We start from the raw sequence: 24,956 nt of genomic DNA on the forward strand, positions 1-24,956 counted from the left end.
GAGAATTGGCCGTCTGCAAGGACATTGCCCAGGGGACGCCCGGATTTGATGTTTTATCATCCTTGTGAAGAAAGATGAGATTGCCCTTTTAGCTGCAAAGAATTGCTCACTGTCATGACACCCTTTGAGCTAGGTCCTTCTCACTCCTCATTTTCAAGATGGGCAATGAAAATGGAGGGAGTTGCCACCCAGCAAGCCCATGAACCGAACTGGAATTGAAATTTACCCCTTGTTGTGTGGCAATGCATGCATGTTTGTACATAGCCTTTGAAATTTCACAAATGAAAACTAGGATACATATGACCAAGCAACATTAGAGAGTGGTCTAAATGGCAAAAGTTATTCATAAGGATGACAGACAAGCTAGAAAAGGATGCTTTTGCCTGAGCCTATTGGAAGGGGAAAAATTCTAGCCTGCTTTCTTCTCTCCTACCTGCTGAGTTAATTGGGTACAAACTATTTTTTTCACTTTGAACCCAGTTGTAGCAACAGACAAATGAGGGAAAGTGGAAGGAGAAAAACTGGGACAGAGGATTATTTGGCACTATTGTTGCCAAATTAGAACAATTGCCAGATGTAGTCTAGAGTAGAAATGGAAATGCTTCTGGATTGCAATTCCCAGCATTCCTTACCATTGGCTATGCTGGCGAGGATTGCTGGGAGTCAGTCCATAATCACTTGAAAGACTAGCTGATTTTATTTATTTATTTTTGTCGTGTCAGGAGCGACCTGAGAAATTGCAAGTTGCTTCTGGTGTGAGAGAATAGCTGATTACCTCCTCGGTATAGAGTTATAGGTATGGAGGAGGCAGCGAAGCATGTTAAACTGCTGAGCTGCTGAAGTTGCTGACCGAATGATCAGTGTTTTGAATCGGGGGAGTGGGGTGAGTTCCAGCCGTTAGCCTCGGCTTCTCCCAACCCAGCAGTTCAAAAACATGCAAATATGAGTAGATCAATAGGTACCGCTCCAATGGGAAAGTAACGGTGCTCCATGCAGACATGACCTTGAAGGTGTCTACAGACAATGCTGGCTCTTCGGCTTAGAAATGGAGATGAGCACCACCCCCCAGAGTCAGACAGTACTAGACTTAAAATCAAGGGGAAACCTTTACTTTTTTATAGAGTTTCCCATTTCTCTTTAGGATGCAAAGCCTGCAATATCTGAAACAATCATGCATCTTAGATTGCTCCCTCTAAATGTTCGAAACACTTGTATGCATTTTATTTCCGTCGTAGGGCCTGAAAAGCTTACTTTTTCTAATCCATGGCTTAGAGATTCCAGGGGCTGTAGTGAGAAAAAGTATTTATCTGTCTCTCTCTTTCAGTTCTGCTCAGTTAATGTTGGAGCATCCCTATAGGGCAGAGGTATTATTATTGACCACCTAAATACTAATCCAGCCAACCAGAGCACATTCCTGGACCACCTATTAGGGTACATGGCTACAAGAAGTCCACTGGCACAGCCGGTATGTTTGAGGAAGAGAGGAGGGAGAGGGAAGAGTCAATGGCAGAGCTCTGGGAACTGCAGTCACTGCTTTAGAGGGGTGGCTATTGCCCGAAGGAGCTCAGAGCTGCTCCCGCCCACCTCAATGCTTATCACCAGCTGATCCCCAGGTCACATGCTGGACGCCAGAGCTCTGTCACTCTCTCTGCCCTGATCTTTCCAAGCACCAGTCCCTGCAGCTCAGCCATGGCCAAGGCAACTCCGCGCACTGTGCTTATCACCGGCTGCTCCTCGGGCATCGGGCTGCGCATGGCTGTGATGCTGGCGCAGGATCCTGGCAAGCGATTTCACGGTGAGACCAAAGCATCCAGAAGGGAATGGGAGCTGGGTTGGTGTGACTGGATGCTCCTTTAGAGGGGAGAGAGCAGCTGGCAAAAAGGGGAAAAGAAAGACATGATGTGGTGGGAAGGATGTTTCAATAGCTTTACTATAGCAACCTCTAAGCATCTTTTCTAATGCTCAACCCCCATTGCTCACAAGAAAAAGCAGTGGCAGAGCCAGAGACTGAGTGATAACTTTATCAGGTGAGCGAGAAGGGCCCCACATGATGCTTTTGAAAGGGATGTATTAGAAGAACCCAGAGTATCTCTTTTAAAGTGGGGCATGAATTCTCAGAGCTCCATAACAGGCTACCACAGATTGTGAGACTGCTGCCACACCCACTCTTGACTCTCCAACCCTCTTGTTCACCCAATCAGGTGCCCACTTTGTCCAGAATACCCCCAACCCTTCTACCAAATCTTCCTGGTATTTTGCATGCTCATTTTGTTCCCTTTTCATTCCCAACAGCCTCAGGTTTCCCTACCAGTTGGCCTTCCCGCTCTTCCTCTTAGATCTTACCACCGTCACACCTCTTTGCTTGCTTTACTCGCAGTCTAGTAGAAGAAAGCAATTTCTTTTGCCCTGTATTTGATGCAGATTTAGGCACAAGAGGCACTTGTGTAACCATTTACAAATGACTGGGTTTGTGGGGGGGGGGGGCATCATAAGAATGTTATCAGAGGCCAACCCCTTTCTCCTTCCTCCACAAATGCCCTGCTCCATCCCTGCCAATTTTGCTCTGGGTGGGTGGTTTGCAAAACAAGATGCCTTGTGCTACTTACATAGTTAAGTAACTGGATCAAGGAGGCACTGAGTCCAAAGGGCATCAGAGATAGAGAGCAAACCACAGGCCTGTTAGATAATGCTTCAGAAACCAATACATAAGAGATCTTCTGAGAATTGTACCTTTGTATCCTGGCTCTCTCTGTGGACGATATGCTTTGCATCAAAGGGGCATCACAATGCAAAGTGCAGGCTATAAAACATGTTATCCTTTACACACGGCTGTCTAATAGCCCATAGTTGGGCATGTGTACAATGCATGCAAAATATACAAAGTTCATAAGGACAGGGCTGGCTTGTCTGGTGGACCAAAGGTTCTGTTTACAAAAAGTGACCAGTCAAATGACACTGTGAAGTTCACTGAATGAGGAGTGTCAATGCTCTGCTGTACAGCCACTGGTATTTAGAGGAAGATTGTAGATCAGTGGTTCCCAACCTTTTTTTGACCAGGGATCACTTGAGCAGGGACCACTCTCCAACATTAGTACCAAAAGGGTTACGAATCGGTTTTTGGTCAACTTTAGATTTAGTTTGGTTATTTGGGATGCTGATTCAGAAAATTGCACTGGATAGACCACATCAGCTCTAGTTCCTGACACAGAACATATGCCTCCAGTAGTAGTCATCTGCTCACCCATAGAACACCATATTTAATAAGCCTTGGCACTATAAGAGGGTTTTGCAAGACCAGTCACTCTCATTGCAATGGTGTAGTAACGGTGAGGCTGCTGATCATATTTTAGTTTTTGCAGACCACTGGTGGTCCATGAACCCTAGGTTGGGAACCACTGCTGTAGATGGAGTTTTTATTTAGTTTTATTGAGCAATAATCATAGGTACACCTATTCTCTGCCAGTATTTGAGTAGAAGAAGGTCTGCTAATCTAGTTACCATTACTACATAAAAGGCATAGTGTATGTTTCTTGCACCACATTGAGTCACACTGTGTTTGGTCTTACTGGGCACATGTACAACCCAATCTGGGTTTGCTTCTTAAGCTGAGAAGATTTATGAGATACGCAGGTTGTAAGTGCAGGCAGTCACAAATACTGTTACCAAAGGAATCCAGAATTCTATGCTAATCCCCTTCTCCCTTTAAATTCTACTCACAGATAATCCATTCTGTTATATTACATTACAGGGGTCGATCCTATTAGCAGGACTCACCCCCTGCATTGGCGTTGGGAAGAAAGATGGGATTGGTGTTGCTTGGTGGTAGATTAGCAGGATAAGCTGTTGGGGTCCATAAATAAGAAAGCATGAATAAGACCACATTTGAGTAAGAAAGCCTGATCCAGATTGGTTGTTGAAACCATGTTTGAACAACAATAACTCATATATATATATATATATATATATATATATATATTATTTTGTCCAAAACTGGGCCTCAAGATGGTATACAAAATTTCAGTCATTTATAGACAAAAAATCTTGGCTACTGTTAATATTGCATTTTATCATAGTTACCCATATTCATAGGATCTAGAACAGTAGTTCCCAACCTTCTTTTAACCAGGGACCCACTCCCCAACATTAGTTCCAAAAGGGTTACTAATCAGTTTTTGGTCAACTTTAAATTCAGTTTGGTTATTTGGAGTGCTGATTCAGAAAATTGCATTGGATAGATCGCATCAGCTCTAGTTTCTGATACAGAACTTATGCCATACAATAGCCACCGTCTGCTCACCCACAGAAAACCATATTTAATAATCTAGAGTTGATATGTTCTCTCCAATGCAATTTTCTGAATCAGCACCCCAAATAATCCTAGAAACAGGCCTAAAAACAAAGACACCAAGGCACCCCAGCATCCAGGCACCACATGGAATGGCTCCACTCAGGGGGAGGGAGGAGGAGGAGAAGCAGCACAAGGAGGCTTGCCGCACCGTTCGTGAGTAGTCAGCCTCTCCCCTCCCAACATCCCCATTGTCTCGCCACTATAAGAGGGTTTTGTGAGACCAGTCGCTCTCATTGCAACAATGTAGTAACTGTGAGGCTGCGGATCATATTTTAGTTCTTGGATACCATTGGTAGTCCATGGACCACATGTTGGTAACTACTGATCTAGAATCTTGGGTTCTTTTAAATAGCAAATCTGAGAAATACAGGTGTCTTTAACCCAAACTAGATGGTAACACTTTGCAATTTAAGGGGGAAGGTGAAAGAGTCTAACCTATTATAACTCAGAAAACTGGGAATCAAGATATTGTCTTGATTTGCATGAATTCATTATGCAGCATTCCTCAAGCAAATTTCTCCCTGCCTCAACTTCTTTGTCTGTAGAAATGCATGCAATGCCAGGCTTTTTGTCATCAATCTGGTGTTCATTATGCTGACTGGCAGCAACTGGCAAATCAAAGTTTTTTCCCATAGGCACCTATTCTAGTTTATTCGTGTTTTAAAGAAAGATACTGGAGAGTGAATTGAGACTTTCTAGATACAAAGCACTGTTTTTATGCTATGATTCCTCCTTAAAAGGCAGAAGTGTAACACATGCTGTTATTCACAAAATCAAGGTGGTGGTGGAGATATATAATCAGCTACATAACAGGGTTGTTATACCAATTAGTACCCAAAAGTATGTCATCATTCTATAAACCCCCCAAAAAACTATCTACAAACAAGTATAGTAGAGATAGGGAAGCCATGTCCCACCAGATTGCATTGAACTCTATTGGTCTTTGCCACTCTGCCATGATGGAAGTAGTGGCTCACCAATACTAGGAAACTAGAGTTGGATAGGTTCATTCGGAAGAGCCTGAAAGTCAGAATAAACTTCTGAATTTTGACTTTTGAAGCAGTTTTGAACCATGCAGGAAAGGTGGAGGGTGGGGGGAATCCGTATTTGAACCACTTACCTCTCTTTCAGAAATATTCCATAATGTTTGGATGTCTCCCAAGCTTATTTTAATTTTCACAACCATTCAGCAACTTTGGTAAAGCCTAAAAAGTTTTTAAATCTCCTGCTTTTCCTTCCCCAGCAATGCAAGGAGGGATGAGGTGGACGTAGTGAAGCACAGCCATTGTTGTAGTTTGTGAAGGCCACACCCCCAATGGTAGAGATTGCAAAAGGCCCTGCTGTTAAACTACATTTCCCACACTGACTTGCTGCTCATTAGCCAAAATGGCTGAAGGACCCAAAAATACTATACTGTATACTGTAGCAGTCTTCCTCTAAATATAAAATAAACTGATTGAATTTACAAAGGTGTCTAAAGACAGCAGCAAAGCAATAAGCAACTTTTGCAAAGCCGAGAGAACATAAACTGCTTAAAAACCAATCATTTCACTTTGGCCTGATTGCCATGAACAAGGCACGGGGGTAGCCAGCCAGCCACAGCCAGCCAGCCTTTACATCAGTAAGTAATGATAAAATAAAATGATTGACTGCATCTGCAAAAGGAATAAATGGATGGATGTGTCTTGAGGGTCCCCTCCAACTCAGTAGAGGAAGCAAATGGATGTCAAGAGAGTTTGGATGGTGCCTTTCTGCCCAGAAGAAGGTGGGGGGGGGGGGTGTCAGTTTAGATGTCCCTTGATGGGGTCTGTACTAGAATTTCTGTTATCCACCAATTTAACACAGTTTGTGCCACACAAAGTTTCTGGAGTAGAACAACTACTTTCACAGTAAAGACCACACAAGGAAACAGAAAATAACACTTTCAAACCAGGAACAGATTTTCTTTATAAAAACTTTGGAAATTTGCCAAAAATTCATGGATAAGTCAAAGGTTATGAAATTTGGAGAGCTAACAGTAGTTCATGTAGTCTACCACTGTAGCAAGTTTCATTAGGATTGGTCTAAAAATGAGGGAGGAAGAATCCCCTGAATTTTCCCCAGTGCTAGTGCTGTATTTTTCCTACTGCGCATGTGTGTGTGCCAGTAATGAAGCAATTCGGAAGTTTCAGAGATTTCAGAAAGTTTTGAATTTGTTTTTTAAAAAATCAGAAGCAACTTTAGAATTGAACCTTCAGTGCACCCTACATCCAAAATGGGTTTTGAACCATTTTTAATCAACCAAGCCTATAGGAAACCCATAGGTTCTGCAATCTTCTATAACACTCCCATTTACAGTTTGTTCTTGTTGTTATTTCCTTCCCATCATTTCTAACCTCAGGGGGTTTTCTTGGCATTATTTGTCCAGAGGAAGCATGTCTTTCGCCTTCCTCTGAGGCTGAGACAATGTGACTTGCCCAAAATCATCTAGTGCAGTGGTTGTCAACCTGGGGTCCCCAGATGTTTTTGGCCTTCAACTCCCAGAACTCCTAACAGCTGTTAAACTGGCTGGGATTTCTGGGAGTTGTAGGCCAAAAACATTGGGGACTCCAGGTTGAGAATCACTGATCTAGTCCAGTGGTTGTCAACCTGTGGGTCCCCAGATGTTAGGGCCTTCAACTCCCAGAAATTTTAACAGCTGGGATTTCTGGGAGTTGTAGACCAAAACACCTAGGGACCCACAGGTTGAGAGCCATTGATATAGTCAGGCCCGTAGCCAGGATTTTGATTCGGGGGGTGGGGGGGGCGGGGGGGGCTGAGTTTGATTCGGCAGGGAGGGGGGGCTGAGTCTGAGTGAAAGAAGGTCTACCCTAGCAAACCTTTTGTATTATTACCCCAATACCCCCATGCATATGAGATATATTGAGCATGGTGATCAGATCATGATATGAATAAACATAACAGTTTAAATAATGTACCAGTAAGGTCTTTTCATAGACCACCATGAGAATTTGGGGGGGGGGGCTGAAGCCCCCAAACCCACACCCACCCACCCCGGCTACATGCCTGGATCTAGTGCATTTCATAGCTGAGTGAAGATTCTGACCCTGAGCTCCAGAATCAATAGTCCAGTTCTCAAACCACTACAGCACTCTGGCAAAACTAAATAATAAATAGCAAACTTTACTGAGACTCCCCATACCTGTTTGTGTGTATAATGTCTAACTTTTTCACAAGATAAGGCACACAGACATACACTCACAAAACATACCGGTACTCTTGGCAGAACAGAGTTCCTCCTTTGGACATTGGTTAGATGACCCCCGGCACCAATCTTCATCTGCACAAAGGGGATTAGCTACATAGGGATTTGGCATCATGAACCTAAAGCAGCTTACAATGCATGAATCCTCAATTGCCCTCCTGACCCCTGGGAAAGAGACAGCATTCTCTGCTTCTGAGCCAGCCAATTTAGACCCTCCTGCCAATGCCAATGGGTCTAAAGTTGGAGCAGAGCATATAACTCTGGTGTGTGTGCAGGGGGCAGAATATATTTGTATGAAACACTATGGGTTTTTTAAAATATATATTTCCTAAGCTCTTATAGACAGACTGGAACATTGAAGAGTGTCACTCAACTACATCACCTGTTATTAAGGGCCCTTCCACACAGTCATATAACCCAGAATATCAAGAGAGAAATTCCTACAATATCTACTTTGAACTGGGTAATTTGAGTCCACACTGCCATATATTCTAGTTCAAAGCAGATAATGTGGGATTTTATTGGGCCTAAGATTATAAGGGATGGTGATCATGATGAAGCCAGTTGTCATGTTAGTGGATACCAAAGTGGTACACAAGGACACGACCACATATATTCCAATCCCAGTTTCCCAAAACGTTTAGTTTCTTCTTTTTTAAGTAACATGTCTCTAATCCTCATGAAGATCCAGTGAAAACATCATAAGCTGTGTGCTGCCCAGTTTTGTTCAATAAGAAGTGAACCCCTTCTGGATTTTCAGCTGTACTTAGTAAAAACGAAAACCAGCTTGTTCAACAAATCTTGTAAATGCTGATTTACAAGTAAATGCTTGATTTTTATATCTATTTTATATACCTACTAGCTGTACCCGCCACGTGTTGCTATAGCCAACCTTCCCTCCCTCTTTCTCTCCTTCTTTCTTTCTCTCCTTCTTTCCCTCCCTCTTTCCTTCCTTCCCTTATTTTCTTTCCCTTCTTCTTTCTTCCTTCTCTACCTGTTTCTTTTCTCGCTTCCTTTGCTCTTAGTTCCATCCTTCCTTGGCTCTTTCCTTCCTTCCTTCCTTCCTTCCTTCCTTCCTTCCTTCCCTCCCTCTTTCTCTCTTTCGTTCCTTCTCTCCTTCCTTCCCTCTTACACTTTTTTATTTCTGTCTCTCCTTCCTTCCTTCTCTTCCTTTTTTCTTTCCTTCTCTCTTTCTTTGACTCTTCCTCTCCCTCCTTCTCTCCTTCCTTGCTTTCTTCACCCTTTCTGTGTATGTGTTTTGTGTGTGAATATATGTGTGTATATATCTCTGTATACATTTGTGTATATGTGTATATATATATGTTTTGCGTATATATGTGGTTTTTCCACATGCAGTGTAATGTAATTTTTGTTTTTTGGCTTTTTAAATCTCTTCTGCTGTGTTTTTTAGTGTTTTTATGAGTGATGGTCACTTGTTGGCTTGATAGGTGTCTTGTGTCCAAATTTGGTGTCAATTCACCCAGTGGTTTTTGAGTTATGTTAATTCCACAAACGAACATTACATTTTTATTTATATAGATTAAGTGATGAGTGTAAACTGAAGAGCCAGTGTGGTGTAGTTGTCTGAGTGCTGGACTAAGGCTCTGGGAAACCAGAGTGAGAATCCTCATTCAGCCGTGGAAGCCCACTGGATCACTCTGGGCAAGTCATACTCTCTCTGCCTCACAGGCATAGCAAACCTCCTCTGAAGAAATCTTGTTAAGGAAACCTTGTGATAGATTAACTTTAGAGATGCCAGAAGCAACTTGAAGACACACAACATTACAAATAAACTGATAATTTTTCTCCGTTAATTTTGCTCAACTTCTCTTCTCTTATGAACTATCTCTCCATTAGACAGCATGTACTAAGTGCCTGTGCACCTTCTCCCTTGCAGTCATTGCCACCATGCGTGACCTGCGCAAGAAAGACAAACTAGAGGCAGCTGCAGGGGACACACTCAACAAGACCCTCACCATTCAGCGCCTTGACGTCTGCAGCGATGAGTCTGTAACTGAATGTATCAACAGCCTTCCTGGGAAACAGCTGGATGTGCTGGGTAGGTACTTCAGATATTGAGCAAAATGTGACACCCCACCCCCCAAAGCTGTTGCCAAATTTCAGTCCCCAACCTTCCAAGCTAAGCCTTCATAGAAATTGCAGTTCACCTGGTGCAATGCACTTTGGTTACCTTTTTATTTTAGTCAGAGGCGTCACTGTTCCTATCTATCAGAGTATACAAGTGTTGGTGCTGCGAGTGAGAAGAATGTAATGTAATGTAATAGAGGACGGTCTTTACTCTATTAAGTATTTGCTTTGTAAATCATCTACTGCAGCAAGGCTAATACAACAACTCTATTACCTAACTGAACTTTAAGTACTAATTCAGAATACACATAAATCTTGATAACATTAGCAGGTTTCATAAGCAGGGTTCTCTACACCTTCTAAGAGGCTTTTAAGTCAAATTTGCAGCAGGTTTTTTTTTCTTGTCCAAGGAAACACACTGAAGTATAAGAAAGCTAATCTATGTACAGAAAGAAGAAAGTGGGCAGCCACTTCACTCTACCAAAATCAACATTTTAATCTTTCCTTTGCCTTTTTAAAATCTTGCTCTTCCTCCAAGGAATATAAAGCAGGATACATAGTTCTCCTCTCCCTAAAATTATCTCCATAGCAGTCTGTAAAGAGAATTGGGCCAAGTGAAAAAGAGAGAAATAGCGGACCCAGGTTACCCAGCAAGGCTTGTAACGGCACTCCATGCAGTCATGCCGACCATATGACCTTGGAGGTGTCTGTGGACAACGCCAGCTCTTTAGCTTAGAAATGGAGATGAGCACCACACCCCAGAGTTGGACACAACTGGACTTAATGTCCAGTGACATTAAGTCATTGAATCCAGTCCCAACCTTATTTAACTACTGAACCAGACTGATTTTCAAAAATACAACAAAACTAGCAAAAGTCATGCTAAAATTCACCAGTGGAAGAAGACAATGGATAATCAGGCAAGAAAGGAGCAAGTCCACTACAAAGAATCTCTGCACTCTTTTGTTCGAGCCAGAATCTATGATGAGTCAAAAAGAGGACATTTTCCATATTTCCAGTTACAAGAACTGTGTTTTTTCTCATCCCTGAGATTTTTCTTGGAGTAAGTTTGAGGAGGAAAACCAGTGTGTAATGGAAACAGGGCTCACATGCTTAAAGCTATAGGAATTCCTTTACCCACACTGCTTGAACTTATCTGGTTCCCATTCTTTTAGATGACTTGATCTTGAGCAAGCAAGCAAGACCTACTGACCTTACAAAAGCCCCCCTCCTAGAGAGAATAAAAACAAAACACCAAAACATAGCTCAATACAAGCCCTTGAAATCTGGACTTTTGTTGAGGGCTGTAGTTAAAGTATTTTCGGATGAGCACCAGAACATCAAACTTTGCCATGACATCACTGAAGAATACTGAACTGAAAACTTTCCGGGGACATAGGATCAGAACGCGAGGACATCTCAGTGGGCAAACTTGGGCTAATTATGCTCTCTCAACCTAACCTACCTCACAGGATGCTTTGAGGTCATGAAGAATCAATTCACACATTCCATAAACAAATAAATATTACCCCGCCCCTGGAACTACTTTTACATGAGAATGTACTGGGATGGGATTTAAGCATTCACTTATATAGGTATATATTATTAGACTTGTATCTTATTTTTAACATTTCCAAATGTTAAACCTCACAACCTTTGAGTATCCCTGCTATAGATGCAGGCGAAACATCAGGAGAGAATGCTTCTGGAACATGGCCATACAGCCCGAAGAACTTACAGCAACCTATTTCCAAATTTGCAAAACCTCTCTCACACATTATTCTATGAGAACAATCTAGCCCTCCTGATGTTAATTGTGAGTAATTAACAACCCTAGCCAATGAAGTTAAGGCTGAGGAGTTGTATTTAAGTTACTTAACAAAGGGAAAGCCCAACAAAGGCTGTATACATTTTCAATTCAAAACTGCTCCCTTCAGATGAGATAAAATACTGTTTAGATAAGTTAGATTGAGTTGAGTGTTGCCCTACCTGACAGTGAGATGTCAGGATGTCCAAAGTAAGGCCATTTGTCTCCAGCTTGGCTTGGTCCTTTTGCCCTGTTTGGGATGCTGGAACTATTGCATGTGTCCTTGCTAGGCCTTGACTATGATGTTTCAGCTGCGTAGCAACCATTGTGTTTGCCTTTGGGAGAAACCATTGCTTACAGGTAAGTCACTTGTTTTGCATGTGAAACATCTCTTCCTCTTTTATGGCCATTTCAGGGTCAATATAGATACATGCAAGAGCATATTGCAAAAATGTCCAGCATCCTGTTTCCTACAGTGACCAGTCAGTGATGCCACTGAGAAGCCTGTAAGCTAGACATAAGTACTGACAGTAAGATTGCTTTTACTGTCATGGATAAATAAAGAGCTATGGATGCATGTACATGCAGAATGGATAGAGTTTTATTAATTTTTAACTGCCATGGCTCAATATTATGGAATCCTGGAAGATATAGATGATGAGGCACCAGCATTCTTTGGCAAAGAAGGTTAAAGACCTCATACATTTCCCAAGATTGCATAGCACTGAGCCATGACAATTAAAATAGAGTCAAAACCCATTGAGTCTATGGTGTGGATGCACCCAAAAAGTGGAATTTTATAAAAGTATCTCCAAAATGCACTTTGGCTGAAGCTGCACTGCTGGGGGGAAGGGTGAATAATATAGAACATAGTGGCCACTGTCATTTTTATTTATTTACTAGCTTGGGTACCCAGCATTGCCCAGGTTATTTGAAAAAGTCATTTTTTAAAATTGTACAAAATATATAAGGTTGTGGATTTAGTACAACTGACACCATGCCAGGTTAACCCCGAGAAACTCCATCAGTACTTGCTGGGCAAGTTTGCTCTAGATGCATCATCAGTGGGGTTCAGTATGCTTCCTGGCTGCAGGGTAAACTACGACTCCCACTAAGGTGAGTCAGTCCCCTCAAACCCCTCCAGTAGGTTGAGTTAGTCATGGGGGTTCTGTGTGCCAAGTTTGGTCCAGGTCCATCGTTTGTTGGAGGTCATGGTTTACCTGGTTGTAGGTGAACTACAACTCCTAGAAAGGTCAGTTCCCTCCAGACCCCTCCAGTACTCACATTTTGGCATATCAGGTATGTGTGCCTAGTTTGGTCCAGATCCATCAGTGTTTAGGTTCACAGTGCTTTCTGGATGTAAGTAAGTGAACTACAACTCCCTCAAATTAAGGTGAATTTTCCCACAAAGACCTCCAGTAGTGTTTGCTGGTCATGAGGGCTCTGTGTGCCAAGTTTGGTCCTATTCCATCTTTGGTGGAGTTAAGACTGCTCATTGATTGCCAATGAACTATAAATCCCAGTACTTACAGCTCCAAAATGTCCCGGCCAATCCCCTTCAAAACCCACCAGTATTCAAATTTGGGCATATTAGGTATGCATGCCAAGTTTGGTCCAGATCCATCATTGTTTGGGTGTATAGTGCTTTCTGGATGTAGATGAACTACAACTCCTATATCCCTATATATTGGGTATGCATGCCAAGTTTGGTCCAGATCCATCATTGTTTGGGTGTATAGTGCTTTCTGGATGTAGATGAACTACAACTCCTATATCCCTCCAAAGAACTCCAGTGTGTTTTGTTGGTCATGGGGGTTCTGTGTGTCAAGTTAGTTCCAGGTCCAGCATTGGCGGAGTTCAGAGTGCTCTTAGATTGCAGGTGAACTATACATCCTAGTACCTACAACTAGTACCTCATGGTGAATTATCACCAAACCTCTATAGTATGCTCAGTTGCTAATCAATTCCTCTGTTTGCCTCTGTTAGGAACAGGTTATGGGAGAGGCAGTGGGGCGGGTTCATGCAAATTAGAGAGTCAGAATCACTGGGATGTCTGTGGTGGAGAAAACACATAAAATCTAAGATGAAATTGTTCCTGTATGAAAGCCTACACTTGGCTTGTGGGCAGGATTGTGTTGGTGGAGGACACTGGCAGGGTTCTTGTACAAGTTCATGGTACTCACTATAACCTGCAATGTCATTGGAAGGAGGGCCTTTGGTGTCTCCTGCACAGTGGGAGCTATAGGTGTTTGTGGAGGCAGGAGCTTGTCTGTGTAAGTGAGCATACCAGCCATACACACATACACATTTTCACTTTTATTATGTGTATAGATTTTAAAAATCAACCTTTGGCACTTATATTTCTTAGTGAACAATGCTGGTGTGGGACTGGTGGGCCCCGTGGAGTCCATTTCCATTGATGACATGAAGCGTGTCTTTGAGACCAACTTTTTTGGAGCCATTCGCATGATCAAAGCTGTTCTCCCTGAGATGAAGAAGCGGCAGAAAGGGCACATTGTTGTCATCAGCAGTGTCATGGGGTTACAAGGTAGGCATTTGATGCTGTCAGGAGAACAACCTGACTCCTGCATTCAATTTTGCAAGCTTTTGATGAAGTCAGGTGGCAAAAGAGATCTCATGTTGAGTCCAAATGAAAGTCATTCAGTGTCTACAGATATTTTTAAAAGCTGCAAATAATTGGGTCCAGATTTCTTCCTCCTCTTGTTGTCATGACTATCCACCATTATATTTATTTCCCACATTTTTTTTCCAATGAGCTTGAGGTGGTGTGCACTGCCCTTTTCTTTCCACCTGAAGCCTCTCTACAATCTGTGAGGTAGGGTCAAGCAGAGCGAGAGGGAGAGAGAGAGCACTTGAGTGGCCTATGGTTATTCAAATTTTGAATTAATTCCACACTGTAATTCTAAACTGCATTAATTATATACTATAGAATTAATATAGTTTGACACCACTTTAAGTGCCATCACATGATGCTATACAATTGTGGGAGTTGTAAGGTGCATCCCCAAACTACAACTCCTAGGATTCCATAGCATTGAGCCATGGGAGGTAGAGTGGTGTCAAGCTGCACTGATACTTTAGTGCAGTTGCATCTTAACTTCATGGATTACTGGGGACTAGAACAAATATTGCCCAAGTTACTATCTATTGCAGGCATCCTCAAACTGTGGCCCTCCAGCTGTTTGAGCCTCCAACTCCCAAAATCCCTAATGAGCTTGTTCAAATGTCAGGGATTATGGGAGTTGAAGGCCCAAACAGCTGGATGACCACAGTTTGAGGATTGTCTATTGTCTAACATTGGAACCACTTCTCCACATTGTATCCATTTGAAATGAGACTGAAAACTTGTACCATACATCGTATATATGTATAAACTTTTTTCCAGGCATCTGATTTTATTTGTTCAATGAACAAATTAGAATAATCAAATGTTCATTATCAAGGAAAGGATCTGAATGTTTAGGTTTTCAAATATGTGATAAAGTTCTAATCTCCACCTTGAGAATTCGTTTTGCTCTGCTTAGAGAAGGCTTAGGATGCATCTCCCGTGTAGAATTAATGCAGTTTGACAGCACATTAATTGCAATGGCTTAGTGATATGGAATCCTGGGAGTTGTAGTTTGGTGAACAGCAGCATTCTTTGGAAGAGAGGGCAAAAGATCTTGTAAAACTATCCCTCCCGTGATCCTAAAGTATTGAACCATGACAAGTAAAGTGATGTCAAACAACATTAATTCTACACTGGAGATACTTCCTAGCTCTATTTCTTTGATTTAAGCTCTTTATATTCGTCTGAATCCACAATGCATTCTGCGCACGTCTCACTTCAGATCCTAAAATACCCAGAGAGTTCTCTGTTTCTCAGATGTCTCATAGATCTACTTTAACTTTACCTTCTGCTCAGACTTGTTAGGACCACTAGAGTTGGAATTTCTTTGCATGTCAATTGCCTGGTGATCCTTGATTTGATTACACATTTTCCTTGGTGTCCCTGCCAGTTTATCTTCTATTGGGGTATCAAGATAAAAAAGGAAGGTGGGCATCTAGATAGATAGACATTAAAGGCAAACCAATGTACCAGGAGAGGAGAATCTGGGTCCATTCAGGACACCTGGCCCAAAGATCCCTGAAATGTGGTGCTGATATCAATCAATTATGCTCCCCTGGTTCTGTTCAGCCAAAAAGATAATAGCCCATGGCATGGATTGCAATGATTGCGTGTTCCCATCTTATCTGCTCTCCTTTCCAACCAGGTGTTCCCTTCAATGATGTCTATGCTGCCTCAAAGTTTGCAATGGAAGGTTTCTGTGAAAGCCTGGCTGTGCAACTCCTCAAATTCAATATCTTGTGAGTAGAAAAGCAGGGAAGTGTGCTGCAAAAGATGAAATCCTAAGATAGGGCCAACACTATCATTAGACAAAGTGGAGTGGCTGCTTTGGGGTAGATTTGGGGCAAAGACTGGGCAGCAGGAAAATAGAACTCAACATTCCTATCACCCTCAGGCACAGTGAACAGTAGCATACGTAAAAGAGAAGATAAGTAATTAATGTGAAAGGACCTTGGGATTATTTTTTATTATAAATTGAGCTTGACCCAGCAGTGTCATGCTACAGCAAAAAAAGGTAAATTTGGGCTTCATTAATAAAACTAGTTTCCAAGAAAGTGAAATTATAGTCTTATTCTATTCTGTACTATTTAGTCCACAATTCAGTTCTGCACATCGGTACTGTTCCATTATCTGGGTGGAGGCCACTAGGAAGTGCTAGAGAGAGAAAGATAATCCATTTTAGGGAGGGGGGCGGTTGAAGGAGTTAAACCATCTCCCCCTGTTTTCCTTTTATTCCCCCCATCTATGTCCCCATCATGGAAACAATCCTCATTTATGATATGGGAAGTGAAAAGTGGGAATAACCAGCAAATGGTTTTCCTCCTTCAGCTCCCCACCCCTATAAAATGGATTGTCTGTAGCCAGGCCCGTAGCCAGGATTTTGATTTGGGGGGGGGGGGGGGGCTGACTGAGTGAAAGAGGGTCTGCCCTAGCAAACCTTTTGTATCGTTACCCCAATACCCCCATGCATATGGGATATATTGAGTATAGTGATCGGATCATGATATGAATAAACATAACAGTTTAAATAATGCACCAGTAAGGCCCTTTCGCGAACCACCATGAGAATTTGGGGGGGGGGGGCTGAAGCCCCTCAACCCAACCCCCCCTTCCCCCCCCCCCCCCCCCCAGCTACATGCCTGTCTGTAGCCTACTCTTTCTAGTGCCTCCTAGAGGCCTCCACCCAGATAATGGAACAGTACTTGGACATCTTATTTTTCAAAGAACCCACTCTCTCTGTGCCATCGTATCTGGATTATATTGCCAAAATGGTAAAAAGAATACAGAGGTATTTTTGTCAAAGGATGGATGGACACTGCCCAGAAGGAAGACAGGAAGGGAGAAAATCAATCCCAATATCGTTGTCCACTCCTGTTTTAGGACCCAACCTTCCCTTTAACTGTGCCTAGAGTGCCTCAAGTAACATGACCAGTGACTTTCAATTTTGAAGAATTCTGGAAGCTGCAGTCCAAAAAAGGCCACTTTTCTTTGCTTTGGACAACATACATATAATCAGTTCATATAAATCAAGAAGCAAGCCTTTTGTCAGAAAATGAAGCTGAAAATATTCCAGTGGTGCAGCGGGTTAAATCACTGAGCTGCTGAACTTGCTGACCAAAAAGGTCAGCCATTCAAATCTCCAAGACAGAATAAGCTGCCATTGATAGCCCCAGCTTCTGCTAACCTACCAGTTCGAAAACATGCAAATGTGAGTAGATTAATAAGTACCGCTTCAGCAGGAAGGTAATAGTGCTCCATGCAGTCATGCTAGCCACATGACCTTGAAGGTGTCGATGGACAACACCGGCTCTTCAGCTTAGAAATGGAGATGAGCACTACTCCCAATAGTAAGACACAACTAGACTTAATGTCAAGGGGAAACGTTTACCTTTACATTCTTTTCAGAGCTCCAAGAAGCTTCACGTTTGTATTTCCAACCCCAAATCTTTCCAGTTTGACTTACCAGTACTTACAGTTTGTTCACAACTTTAGTATAGCAACTCTTTTGTTTTTGTTTTTTTTGTTCAATAAACCACAGAACGTTCCAAGTATGACGCATAAACCTGCTAGTATTAAAAGCAGAAATGCATTAAAACATTAAAGACAGAACACTGATGTTTTTAATTAGAGCTGAGCTTGCCATGTTCTCTTCCCTTATCTGAATCGATCCATGGAAGGGAGAATAGAGAAAGACATGTGAGATAAAAAGAACTAGAGAGGCCATGCTTGGAAAGCACAACACAAGACAGGGTCAATCTGGGTTAAGCACGCTGCTGGCTAAGGATTAAAAAGCTGGCGGAATCACTTTAACTATAATTACCACCACTCGCTAATAACTAAGCATTGATATTATCATTATTTTGCACCAAAGAGAATTTAATTTGAACATCAATTACAGAATCATAGACCCTAAGGGCCAACCAGCCCAACCCCTGCCATGCAGGAATATACAACTAAAGCACTTCTGAAAGATGTTTATCTAACCTCTGCTTTAAAAGAGTGTGCATCTCTATTGGGAGAGGAAACATGCACCAGGAAAATGTATACAGCTAGGACACCATCTATGGCAAAATTGCCAAAGTTGGGGGCTTGTAAATCATGATAAATCCGATGAACTGAGCTCTTCCTCTAGCATTAAGGAATCTTTAGCTCGTATGATATATCTGGTTTCAGATCCTAGAAGCCAAGGCAGTATTGCCAATGATTAGGCATTATGGGAATCATAGTCCAAAACTCTGAAGGGCAAAATATTCACCAGCCATGCCTTAATCTCATGTGAAATATATAACTCAAACAGAAAAAGGTTTCTCCAAGCTGGCTGATTGTTAAATGTACTCATTCTAAAAGTATCATTTTGGAATATATGTGGGTTGACCATGTACAAACCCAGTATCCTTGGGAACAATATCCATGTTTGATAAAATATCATCTCTCTAGGCATTTTCTAAATCTTCCAGGACAACTCCATACTATACTTCGTCTAGAACAGCATTTCTCAACCTGGAGGCCGGGGGGTTCAATTCCATCATTGGTGGAGTTCAGAATGCTCTTTGATTGTAGATGAACTATAAATCCCAGCAACTCCAATTCCCAAATGACAAAATCAATCCCCCGCTAACCCCACAAGTATTCAAAATTGGGTGTATCGGATATTTGTGACAAATTTGTTCCAGAAAATGAAAATACATTCTGCATATCAGATATTTACATTGCAGTTCATAACAGTAGTAAAATTGCAGTTATGAAGTACCAACGAAAATAATTTTATGGTTGGGGGTCACCACAACATGAGGAACTGTATTAAGGGGTCACAGCACTAGGAAGGTTAAGAAACAGTGGTCTAGAAGGTTCTGTATTTCAATAGACTTTACTATTATCTCTGATTTTGCATATCCATGCAAAGTCTGGAAAATATCCCTCACAAATAGAGGATCATACTGTATTTGCAAAAGCTATTCCTAATTCATTTTGACTTCAGATATCTGATATGAGCCACCCATGTCCAAATGCTGCCTCCTTCTCAGTCTCAACAACTTCTCTGTTACATAGTGTGTCTATGGTGGAGCCCGGCCCAGTGAACACAGAATTTGAGATGAAGCTGATGGAGGAAGTGGCACGTTCTGAGTTCCCAGGAGCCGATGCTACCACAGTGCATTACTTCAAGGAGATCTATTTGCCAGCTTCGCATGAGATATTCTCCACTATGGGCCAGACTCCTGAGTCGGTGGCTAAGGTACAAACATGTTCACTTGTGATATAAAGAGCCTCTAGCGCAGGGATCCTCAATGTCTTAAGCCAAGGGCCTGTTCACAGTCCCTCAGGCTGTTGGGGGACCAGACTATAGTTTGAAAATAAATTCCTATGCACACTGCATATAGCTTATTTGTAATGCAAAGAAAGAAAGAAAGAAAGAAAGAAAGAAAGAAAGAAAGAAAGAAGAACAATAGAATATTTAAAACGAAGAACCATTTTAACCAACATAAATTTACCAGTATCTCAACTGCAAGTGTAAGTCTGCTTTTGGCTGATGAGATAGTCAAATTAGTTAGGATTGTTCCTGTGTGCCTTCAAGTCATTTCAGACTTAGGATTAATCTAATTTTGAAGTTTAGGGCCAGGGCCGAGTGAATGACCTTAGAGCAGTGGTTCTCAATCTGTGGGTCCCCGGGTGTTTTGGCCTACAGTGCCCAGAAATCCTAGCTAGTTTACCAGCTGTTGGGATTTCTGGGAGTTGAAGGCCAAATCATCTGGGGACCCACAGCTTGAGAACCACTGCCTTAAAGGCCAACATACAGCCCATGGGCCTGAGTTTGAGGACCTCTTCTCTAGAGAAAAGTTCTTGGGCATTGTAGGTCTCGCTTCTTTACCCAGGGTTTTCTATATTACAGGGTTTTCTTGACAAGATTTGTTTGGGAGTGGGGTGGGGGTACTTTGCCTTTCTCTGAGGCTGAGAGAATGTAACCTGTCCAAAGTCACCCAGGATGATTCCATGACTGAGCAGGGATTTTGGCCCTGATCTCCAGAGTCCTGGCCTAGTGCTCAGACTACGACACCATTCTGACTTTCCTATAAGTGCCAATACTCAACCAAACAGTCAACAGCCTTCTCTGTAATGAAGTCCTGTTTGCTTGATGGCTCTCAACTACCTTGAGGCTGCCTTGCCTGGCTTACAAGGCTTTCCCTCTGATCTGCCTGCATATCTATGCAAAAGTGTCCACACTAAAAGTCATGCTTGGTCATTTTGCCACATTTTTAATTATGTGTCTTTCTTTACATCCAACACAGTGGCCACCTCTGATACTGAAAACATCCCAGGGCCCCTGCACACTATCATCCTAGGCCTAAAACATGCTATGAGGGGAATTACAAAAAAACAGATGTATACGTGGAGCCCCCAGTGGTGCAGTAGGTTAAACCACTGAGCTGCTAAACTTGTTGACCAAAAGGACACAGGTTCGAATCTGGGGAGCGGCATGAGCTTCCGCTGTTAGCCCTAGCTTCTGCCAACCTAGCAGTTAGAAAACATGCAAATGTGAGTAGATCAATTGGTCGGGAAGGTAACAGTGCTCCAGACAGTCATGCCAGCCACATGACCTTGGAAGCGTCTATGGACAACACTGGCTCTTCGGCTTAGAAATGGAGATGAGCACCAACCCCCCGAGTCGGACACAACTGGACTTAATGTCAGGGGGAAACCTTTACCTATACAATCTTAGAGCTGGAAGGAACCATAATGACCTCCTGCCATGCAAGAATGCACAGGCAAGGCATTCCTGAAAGGAGGACATTCAAACTCTATTTAACTATCTCCAAAAGAGCAGAATCTGTCCTCTCCAAAGCAATCTATTCTACTATCGAAGTGCAATGTATTCTCTTGTAATATTAATCCATTCTGGACTGCACCCGCTAGAGGGCACTATTGCTCATTTTTGTATGCTATTACTGAGAGAGTGTGACTCATCCAAGTGGGTTCCCATGGATTACTTGGAGTTTGAATCCTGCTCTCTAGTGTTGTAGCCCAATGTTCAAATCACTACACCATGCCGGACTTCTACCAAAAAAAAAAGGGGGGGGGAGAGAGAAAAGGACATAGAGATAAGAGAAGGCAAAGGGACCTGGGAGCCATATATAGCTCTCTAACCATCCTTGCCTTAAGAAGTTTCAAAGCAGACAGATCAACTGTGTGTTCAGTTCTTTAGCTCTGGCACAGGGCCCTTGCACACTTCTAAAATAGTTTGTTTCCAGAGTCAGTCCTATAACAAAAACGGCAAAGGATCCCATTGCAGTGTAAAGAATAACAAAATATATGTATCGATACAGGCACAGTGGGTTAAGCCGCTGAGCTGCTGAATCGTTGACCAAAAAGGTTGCAGGTTTGAATCCGGAGAGCAGCATGAGCTTCTGCTGTTAGCCCCAGCTTCTGCCAACCTAGCAGTTCGAAAACATGTGAATGTGAGTAAATCAGTAGGTACCGCTTTGAGTCCCCCTAGGGGTGAGAAAAGCGGTATATAAATACTGTAAATAAATAAATAAATACTGCCCCAGCGGGAAGGTAATGGCATTCCATGCAGTCATGCTGGCCACATGACCTTGGAGGTGTCTATGGACAACGCCAGCTCTTTGGCTTAGAAATGGAGATGAGCACCAACCCCAAGTGTCAGACACAACTGGACAATGTCAGGGCAAAACCTTTACCTTTACTTACAGTGTGTTATAATCCAGAACATTTATACTATAACCCATGTGTTATTCCAAAAGAAAAAGTAAAAGGGAAGGAGTAAAGAGAGGAAAACAAAGAAAAACAGGGAAAGAAATCCACCACAAATTCCCATGTTCTTGTCTACCTTCTCTTTTTCCAGGCTGTGGTGAATGTCATTGCAAAGGAGCGTCCACCCTTCCGGACACAGACAAATACACTGTACACCCCACTGGTAGCCCTGAAATATGCTGACACCTCGGGGGACCTCTCTGTCGGCACCTACTACAACCTGCTTTTCCGCTTCACTGGCCTCTTCCACCTCAGCATGAGTTTCCTCAAATGCATCACATGCAGCTGTTTCCGGCGCCGGGTCACACCTGCCTGAGGAGATGGCCACTGGGTAATGGCACAGCTGCACCTCCACGCAGAGCCCTGCTTTGGATGATCAAGGTTCAAGTAGAAGTACATGAGATGTTTTGCCCACAGATCAGCGCCCACCCTGGTTTGAAAGTTACAGGCTTCCTGGAGACATTGCAGATGAGGAGCAGTGGAAAGGAGAGGAGGCCATAAACTTGTTCAAGGTGTGGGTATCAGTGGGCACACCTCCTGAGCCAGGTGACAGATTCCCCACCCTTGCCCTGTGCAAGATCAAGGCCATGCATTTCAAGTTAATGGCACTAGAATGGGTATGCATGGCTGAGATGATCAGACTATAAAACTAGAAAAAAATTGCAGAAATAGAATAGAGAGGAGAATATATTTTGAGTGTTGATGGACTATAAAAGCCTCATCATACATGTGATGTTGATTATGTGCCATCAAAGTCAGCCTCAAGTAATAAATGAGAGATTTTCAAGTCACCCTGTCATCAAATGCCCTGCTCAGGTCTTTTAGACTCAGAGCTATGAGTTCCTTGATGGAGTCTATCCACCTGGAACTAGTTTCCTCCTACTTCCTTCAACTAAACTGAGCTTTAGAGTACGCAACCCCCTCCCAACCCAATATTAATGAGAGTTACATTTCAAGACTTATCTGAAACTGCTGATAATAATGAAGCCTGTCTTTTGACTATATTGGGTAGGAAGCACACCACAGAATTGCACTGAAGGAGCTAGAGAAGCCAGTGAACATTTCCAGGTGGGGGGATATTTTATACAACAGTAGATATTGATGAATGGTATTTATCTCCTAGTTCAGAAGCAAGGAGTGTGTGGCCCTCCAAAATTCAAAAGATGGCAACTCACATCACCCTTCACTATTTACTCTGCTGTTTAGGAGTGCTAGGAAGTTGTAGTCAACAACATCCTGAGAGCCAGATGCCTTCCAACCTCTGCCCTTGCTGCTTTTGAGATGGTGATATATTGACAGTAGTGGTTTTGTATGCGTGCGTGTGTGAGGAGCGACTTGAGAAACTGCAAGTCGCTTCTGGTGTGAGAGAATTGACCCTCTGCAAGGTCGTTGTCCAGGGGACACCTGGATGTTTTGCTATCCTGTGGGAAGCTTCTCTCAAGTTCCCGCATGTGAAGCTGGAGCTGACAGACAGGAGCTCATCCAACTCCCCAGATTCGAACCACCAACTTTTTGGTCAGCAGTTCAGCCGGCACAAGGGTTTACCCATTGTGACACTGGGAGTGTGACCAGAACTACAATCCATACATTTATAGCAACTTTCTATAAAGCTTTGAATGAAAAAAAAAGTCCATAATGCTGTGTTGATAAACTCCCAGGTCAGTTTGCTTTCCAGCCTTTACTACTAAAAGAATTCCTGGGTACAGCACAAAAGGCAGCGTGTTCTAGAGTGCATGGTCAGTTCATGTCGAGCAGGGGAGGAAATCATGTGCCCTTTCAGATGCTCTTTGATTGCATCTCTTGGCAGCACAGCCAAAGACAAGGAATACTAGGAGTTGCAGTCCAACCACATCTTTAAGGCTGTAAAATATAGGGAATGGGTCTACTGGGCCTTGCTAATACCAGTAGGATGTTTGGAATTGTGGGAGTTGAAGTACAAAACACCTGGAGGGCCGAGGTTTGGCCATGCCTGGTCTAGAGCATAGCCAATACACCAACATGACCACACATCGCTGGAAAAATTATACACATTTTGGTGCCTCAAATGTTAGACTTGTTTCTGGATATATTTGACCAGTTGATTCCAAAAAATGGCACGAGTTTTCCCCTGTCTGCTCTAGTTTTTGAGATACAGAACATATGCCATATACCTGTATTCATGTGCTCACTCATAAGAAATATAAAAACCATATCTAAGAAACTCAAGCTGATGTGGTCCATTGGAATGCAATTTTCTGAGTCAGTGACCCAAATAATCCCAGGAACAGGATGAAAAACCAAGTAATTTTTTGTTAGCAATGATTGGCTATACCCATCTTTCTGGGAAGCATTTTTCTTTCATCACTAGACCTTTGAAAGTTTGCTCATGTTTTCTACTACACTCTGAATGCCCCAACCAGCACGGCTTCTACAACTTACTTCAGAGGTCACTCTGTTTTTCTGAGGATCCTAGCAGCTACCCCCACTTTGCCACCTGATTTAGGCAATTAATATAATTATTACAAGTAGGAGTTTTGGAGATATTTTGAACCAAGGGGGAACTGCTTGCCATGCCAGTGCTAGTCTCAGCAGGTTGACACGCAGTCAATGTCCATAGGTAGCAATTGCAGTGCTTTGTTTTCCTCAAATGTAGAAAAGGCCTTGATTGCAATCTTTATAACTACAAGGAAAATCAGGAAAAAAATGTTCTTGGATTGGGTTTGAGGGAAAATAATGTATGAATGCTGCCATCTTATCGGAAACAGGGGAGAGGAATGTGTGCATTCCTCCAGCTGTTGTGAGATTGAAAGTATCTGAGGGCCCTTCCACACAGCCCTATAACCCAGAATATCAAGGCAGAAAATCCCACAAAATCTGCTTTGAACTGGATTATAGGGCAGTGTGGACTCAGATAACCCAGTTCAAAGCAGATATTGTGGGTTATTCTGCCTTGATATTCTGGGTTATAGGGCTATGTGGAAGGGCCCATAGTCCTTCACAACTAGTTGTGCCAACTAGGGCTGTTGAAAACTGCAGCCCAATAATATCCTAAGGGCGCTACATCTCCTAGACTAGTTATGAAAAATGTAGGAAG

The 24,956-nt window shown here is 42.6% G+C and overlaps 1 protein-coding gene across 1 annotated transcript; it reads left to right on the forward strand.

The window, feature by feature from the left end:
- The first annotated feature begins 1,478 nt into the window (after positions 1-1,478).
- On the forward strand, positions 1,479-23,904 carry RDH8 (retinol dehydrogenase 8). Its single transcript, XM_060763834.2, has 6 exons — positions 1,479-1,795; positions 9,490-9,651; positions 13,856-14,035; positions 15,762-15,855; positions 19,166-19,349; positions 21,975-23,904. The coding sequence occupies exons 1-6, from the start codon at positions 1,690-1,692 to the stop codon at positions 22,197-22,199; spliced, it is 951 nt and encodes a 316-aa protein (XP_060619817.2). The 5' UTR covers positions 1,479-1,689; the 3' UTR covers positions 22,200-23,904.
- Positions 23,905-24,956: the final 1,052 nt, after the last annotated feature.

Source organism: Anolis sagrei, chromosome 2 (genome assembly GCF_037176765.1).
Source record: "Anolis sagrei isolate rAnoSag1 chromosome 2, rAnoSag1.mat, whole genome shotgun sequence".
Taxonomy (NCBI): Eukaryota; Metazoa; Chordata; class Lepidosauria; order Squamata; family Dactyloidae; genus Anolis; species Anolis sagrei.

Coding starts and splice junctions, on each gene's coding strand:
- RDH8 (XM_060763834.2), top strand. CDS start 1,690: ATGGCCAAGGCAACTCCGCGCACTGTGCTTATCACCGGCTGCTCCTCG. Junction 14,036..15,761: donor CAGTGTCATGGGGTTACAAG/GTAGGCATTTGA, acceptor CTTTCCAACCAG/GTGTTCCCTTCAATGATGTC. Junction 19,350..21,974: donor CTCCTGAGTCGGTGGCTAAG/GTACAAACATGT, acceptor CTCTTTTTCCAG/GCTGTGGTGAATGTCATTGC.